At 52.8% G+C, this 6,490-nt stretch overlaps 1 protein-coding gene and 1 pseudogene across 1 annotated transcript; both read right to left on the minus strand.

Moving 5' to 3' along the window:
• Positions 1-255: 255 nt before the first annotated feature.
• On the minus strand, positions 256-4,251 carry LOC120698501 (O-fucosyltransferase 19-like). The gene is made up of 8 exons (XM_039982134.1): positions 3,553-4,251; positions 2,119-2,191; positions 1,961-2,031; positions 1,789-1,877; positions 1,577-1,709; positions 1,234-1,463; positions 652-1,128; positions 256-483 (listed from the first exon to the last, which is right to left on the minus strand). Exons 1-8 carry the CDS (start codon positions 4,123-4,125, stop codon positions 273-275), a joined length of 1,857 nt encoding a protein of 618 aa, XP_039838068.1. The 5' UTR covers positions 4,126-4,251; the 3' UTR covers positions 256-272.
• A 396-nt stretch (positions 4,252-4,647) lies between these two features.
• Positions 4,648-4,723, minus strand: LOC120701689 (annotated as a pseudogene).
• Positions 4,724-6,490: the final 1,767 nt, after the last annotated feature.

A 6,490-nucleotide genomic window follows, 5' to 3' on the forward strand; every position in this document is an offset into this window, starting at 1 on the left:
GCGTAGCCAACCCGTTTCCCTACACTCTCGTCTCCCCTTGGGTTGAACATTTCTTTGGCAGTGCACTTCTCACTTCTTGGCCTCCAGCCCTCTCAAGGCTTCAGCTGTATCTGTTGTCAGCATAGGAAAAATAACCTCTCTCTCTCTCTCTCTTTTCTAGCTCTCCCCCTGTCCGGTGATCATTGCCATGCGGAGGAAGCTTCGTCTTCATCCATGCTTCAGCTGCAGGCATGTTTCAAGACTGAACCATTTCCATTAGAGAATAAACTATATCATCTACCTCTACTCCTCTGAACCCTTTTACAAAGGCATCCGGGGATCGGATTTGAGTAGAAGTATTCCTCCTGCCTTGGACTTTCACCACGTAATCTGTCATAGGGACCTCCGAGTCTGTTCTCATGGTGCTTCCTCACTGCAATTTGAAACTCTCTCCAGGTCACGGAACCTTCATCAAGCTTGTCAATGAGCTCCACAAACTTCAGCCTACAGGTAGAGGAAAAATAAATTTAAATTAGGTCCCAGAATCGAGATCTTAATGTCATGTTTCAAACATATAAAATTTAACATTCTTGTGAGAATTGCAGTATGTACTCTAGTAATTTTTTGTTGTATTTCTGCGTTCCAAACTATGCTGAAAAAAAAGAACCCGACCTGTCAGGGTTTATGGTTTTCCTGAACCCTTCGAATCTCCTGTGCCCCTGCACGGCCCTGGCCATGTTCCCATCGTAGGTGTACACGAACACGTCGCTCTGCAGGGCGACGATGTAGTCCACGGCGGCGAGCCTGTTCTGGTACAGCTCGAGCGGCTCCAGCTCCTCCACCGTCGCGAGGCTGTAGTGCGTGTAGATGTTGGGGTACTCGGCCTTGAGCGCGTCCAAGCTGTGCGCGCCGTAGATCTCGCCGGCCACGATGTAGATCTTGGTGGTGGCAGGGTAGCCCATGGCCTTGAGGAACACGGCCGCCTCGCGGGGCGTCATGGGGCACCCGCCCTGCAGCCGCTTCTCCTCGCTGTTGATGTCCTTCTCCTTCCAGTGCCGCACCTTGAGCCGCATGTCCGTCAGCTCCGCCGCCTCGTGCAGCGTCAGGTTATGGTTGCACCCTGTGAACGCCAGCATGTCCTTCTCATATCTGTCAAAGGGAAATGGTTTCAGATTACTGATCTGATTTAGAAAAAAAAATGATTTCTTCTGGCTGTTCGAGATATTGTCAGCTGATCAGTGAAGTTTCAGATACCTCAAGTGAAGCGCGATGTAATGCTTGGATCCGTTTCTCAGCCGATCAACCAAGGTGTGGCCAAGGGCTTCAATATCCTTCCTGTACTGGAGCGCCTTGTAATTAGCGCGGCACCGTAGTTTCTGCAGAGAAGGGGCGAGGCCGTTGTTCACGATCCTCGAATCCGTGTGCGTAAACCTGACCACTTTGAACTTCCTCAGGATTTTCGCAAAGTCTCTGTAGAAGGAAGCCTGGAAAATGGAGCTGACGATGCATCAGCCTATTCAGTATTCACACGCCTGAAACTTCTGTACGCTGCTGCAGTGAAATCTAGCATACTGATCAACAAGTTGTTGACTCGTACCCTGGACCAGGAAGTGGGTGCTCTCACGTAGGGTTTCACCCTTCTGAAATCTGGTGGAAGGGAATCCACAATCACAATGTCTTCCTTTAATGTCTCCTTGAAGCGATCGACGTCAAATATGTCTTTGAAATCACTGTCAAAAACACTAATGGTCAGTCTACTTGGCATTCTCTACAAGATGATCACGAGTAGCTAGGTACAGAGTTGCAGACCTTGGGTCAGTCCAGAATGACTGATGATCCAGAGTAGGGATCACCAGCGACGCATTCATGATCTTCGCCACTGCAACCATATCACTTATCTGTAAGAATAGTTTGTGAAGGAATTAATAAGAGTTAGCTGAAAGGCATTGCCATGACGGATTTAACAAAAATATGTACTTACTCCCATTCGCATCTGGTTTAGTCCACCATTCGCATCAACGATCAGGTAACCGACAGTCGCATTGTTAGTCCCTGCAGTAAGCATGCCCTGATTGAGATAATGTAGCTGTATCTGAAGCTGAAAGAAAGCGAAGTGAAACAAGGGCGAAAGAAATTTACTGCGGTGATTTTTTGGCCGTTCAATGCACTGCCTGTAGCCCTCACTTTCCGGTTTCATCCATATCTCAGGTACCTGTCCGTGTTAGAAAGGAAACTTCAGTACAGTCAAGCGGATCTAGTTCGTAAAGAAAAGTGGAGTCAAGCCGAGCATAGCATGGCATCTGATTGAATGCCTTGCTTTTTATCAATCGTGCGTGTAAAATTTTGTCTGGATATGGACACGAGATTGCTTTCTGGTAGACTCATTGCCAGAGCACCAAAACTTCCCTAAATCGAAGCTTGTCATCCCTAGAAAATTAAATCACTCCTTCAGAAAATGATGAATCTTTTTAACCTACACCTACAAGTTTATTGGATTCCGATATGGTGTTAATCTACAATAAGAAAATTATGATTTTTCCAAGAAGAGTAGCATGCTGATTTTTGCTGGACAGCCTGGTAATCAATTTAACATGGCGAAATAACAAATTCAACAAACTGAGAATTAGGTTAGATAATCAAATCAAATTCGTAGAAAAATGAAGGAATCAAACGTAATTGATTGGCTAAAACATCTGTGACTTGTTCACTAAACTTTTGTTTTCACACTTGAAGTGCTTAATTTGATGATATCCATGGAAAGCAACCTCGGTGACACCAACCCAATGCAATACGCTCTAAACATTTCGTTTTCGAGCGACAACTGGACCTCAGCAGATAAAAAAGCGACTGGATAAAGAAAAATAGCGATGTATCTCACATATCAAGACAATGAAATACCGCAAAGAACAAGCATACAGTTTCGAGAAATAAAATAAATACTACCCATCCTGGACTCTGGAACTCACGTCATGTGCACTCTTTTGGTTCCAGTGACTGGTGACATGGCTGTCCCCATCACCAATCATTTCTCCCGTATGAATGAATACTCTATCCCGCGAGGAGTAGTGAAACGAAAGCTCTAACTTTTCTTATTAATGGAAGGAAACTTGCCCCTTTTTCATCTTGCTCCATCAAAGCACTCGCGCTTTCTGATTAGACTTTACAGTGTTTCGCCGATTTTGGTAGAGATGCAAAAACCACAATGAGTTGAAATTCTCTCAGAGAGAATTAATTTTCCTCCATATTATTGGTTTCGATGGCACAAGACAGTGCCTGAAAATGGGAATTGATCATTGATCGTGAAACTCTAACTGGCCAGCAAATCAAATGATTTGATCCGGAATCTGATGGTTTTCGTTGCCCAAACGGACCACGCAGTGCATCAATAAATGGCCGCTTTTTCAAATTTCGAGTGCGTGCACGAGTGGTTATTGCCAGGAAAGTAGCATGGCTTGATGGTCGCTGTTAATAAAATAATTAATAAAACGAGCAGAGCAGGGCGCGAGCGAGTGATCGGCGGCGGCGGGCCGGGGGAGGTGCGCCGTGCACGTAAACGTAGGAGTATTTGCTTACCGGCGGCTCGGGCGGGCGGCGCGCGATGGCCGTGAGGTTCTCCTCCGTCCAGCCCATGACGTCGGCGTCGGTCACGTCCACCTTGTGCACGAGCCCCCCGCCGGCGGCGTCGTCGGCGCCATCGCCGCCGGTGGCCGCGCCGCCGCCGCCCCGGTGCGAGCCCAGGAACCCGACGACCGCGACGAGGCCGAGGAGGCAGAGCACGATGCCCCTCATCCAGGCCGCCCTGGCCGGCGCGCCGGCGGCGCGCTTCCTCCGCGCCAACAGCAGCGCCCTCCAGGCGCAGGGCGCGTGGGCGTGGCAGTGGAGGCCCCCGCACTCGGCGTCGTCGTGCGCGCAGCAGGCGCCGTGCAGGTTGTGGTGGTGGAGGTGGAGGTGGTGGTGGTCGGCGCCGGCCCCGCCGCCGCAGCAGGAGGGGGACGTTGATGAGGAGGGGGAGCAGCCGCAGTCGTCGTGCGGCGGCGCGGCGTCGCGCTCGATGTCGTTGAGCTGGCGCCTGCGGTGCGGGCCGGGGCTGGTGGAGGGGGATGAGCAGGTGGTTGCCGTGGTGGACGCCGTCGCGGCCGCGGCCATGGAACCGAAAGGGAGCGCGTGTGCGCGCGCGGGCGGGCGGCCTCGCTTAACCGCGCGCCCCTCGCTCGGCGCGGCCGCCTAAGAATAGGACGCCTCGTTGCCTCGATCGCCCCCGTCCCCTCCCTGCTGCTGGCTCCCCAGCCCAGCCCTGCCCTGCCCTGCCCTGCCCTACCCTGGCCCCGCGGGAGACTAGAGAGAGAGAGCCAGAGAGGGAAAAGGCAGGCAGGCAGGCAGGCTAGTGAGTGAAGGGGAGAGAAGCCCGGGAAATAGCAACCAACTGAAACCGGACCGGTGGTGTGGCTTTGCTCTCCTCTCTTGCAGTGTCGTGCAACCGCCGCGCGCGGGCGCGGGCGCGGCGCGTCCCTCCGTGCCCGAGCGCGGGCGGGGGCTTGCTCCTTGCGCTGTGCGTGCGCTTGCCTTGCCAGAATAATAGAACCGTGCCGCCGCGTCGCCGCTTTGGTCCGGCAGAGAAAACGCGCGCCGTCGGCGGTTGCTTCCTTTCTGTGTCTGCGCGGGCACGGCGCGTGTCATCTTTGCGTAGGGGCCATGCTAATTTTTTCTGTATGGTTCCAATTTTATCGGATGTCTCCGAAGAGACGGATCGTGACCGGCGCGGCACGGGCGCCGTTCGGCTTCCATCATGGTTACGTATGGGACACACATACGAGGAAGGAAGCGGCATGACGCGATCTTCGTCGCTCGATCGGGGCGACGGATGGACGCCCACGACGACGGCTCCTTCTGCCGGGGAAGAGGAAGAGGAGCTACGAGCCTACTGGATCGGGCAAGCACCTTTGCGTACGGAGCCCGACTCGCGAGTCGCGAGCTCGCTCGGATCGGAGAACTTGAGCAAAAATTAGCTAGCTATACTTCTGGTAAAGCAGCAGCTGACATGTGACTATGTGAGCCGCGTCCGTTCATGTTTCGTACGTGTCACGGTCGATCAGTTGGGCGGCCGTTCTTACCAGGACTGGGTGGGAGATGCTCGAGATCCCAGATCCGGCCGCTCCGACCGGGCGGGAACAGGAAAGAGGTTGGTTAGGCGCGCGCGCGCCACGTGGTTCCGGAAAGAAACGCACACCGTTACGCTCATCTGTTCTGCAGCAGCGTTACATATGAGGATGACGAAGCAAGCTAAGGATCGACGATATGGTATGTGGATGATAACAAAGGGATCGGAGTTATGCTCGTGGTCTCGACAAATCGAGCTATAGGAGGGAGTCGCGGGCCGCGGCGAATCTATTGCTCAACATGGCCTGTCTGAAAACACACTAGTAACGAACTGAACCCTGACGATGCTTGGATTCAGTTGCTTTCTTGGTTGTAATAAACGATGTGGACTGGATTACTCTGTGCTGGTCAATAATGGCGGAGACGTCCGTGTCCGATCCGTTTATAAAGAAGCTCGTCATTACGCGCGCGACACCAAACATCGCAAAGGATATCTATGGAGGAAGCTAGGATCATGAACGTACCGAGCGGCTTGGATTAATCCGCATGTAGACGATCATCGTGGCCCGCATACTCGATTCATTAACCCAGCTAAGCTAGTAGTGGCGGACACAACATGCATACGATAGAAGACCATTTTTGGTCACCTCAGCTCACCTCGTGATCGCAAGAAAATGACGAGCTGCGAGTTAATGGAAGCTAAGGTTACATTACATCGCGCCAGTGGACCACGGTGGAGCTTAGCTATTAGTCGTTAACACGAGTGAGTGTTCCTCATTGGTACTGTAGCTAGCCTCCTGAGTGGAGGTGGTCCTAGCTACGCCCCGGCATGTAATGTCCAGTGGAGTGGAGTGGCGACTGACGGACGACGCACCGGCCAGTGTAGGTAGGGCCGAGGCTGGCCTTGGGTTGGACTACAATACATTGCGTTCCTAACGCCAAGCGGCTTGCTGGCAACGTGTCTAGCTCCGGCAGTGCCATCGGGTTTGTGTTGCGTCTCCGTTGTCCTCCTCCACTTCGATCGCGCCGCCTCCGATCCGCCGCCCTGGTTTAATTTGCTCCCGGCCCGCCGTAGCTCTCAGCTCCGTTCGCATTATCGACGACGGGACAGGTTCCGTTTGCGGACTGACACAAGTGTCATCAGCTCGCCCTACCAGTTTATAGTATATTATCCTCAGTACCATGCCCTGGCGAAATTAAACTTTGTAGTTAAGGATCGGTTGATTATCTAGTTGAGCCAATCTCTGCGCGACGCCATCAGTCTGGGTGCAAGCACGGAAGCGTAAAGCCTGATGGAGGGATACACCGAATGGAGAAACTGGTGGTGGTGGTACATTGTACATGGCGTGTCCTGGGTCTGGTCAAGATTCTAGTTCGGCATGAGTCGCTCTCTGTCGGGCCGCAGGTCGGTTTC

This window comes from Panicum virgatum, chromosome 3K (genome assembly GCF_016808335.1).
Source record: "Panicum virgatum strain AP13 chromosome 3K, P.virgatum_v5, whole genome shotgun sequence".
Lineage (NCBI taxonomy): Eukaryota > Viridiplantae > Streptophyta > Magnoliopsida > Poales > Poaceae > Panicum > Panicum virgatum.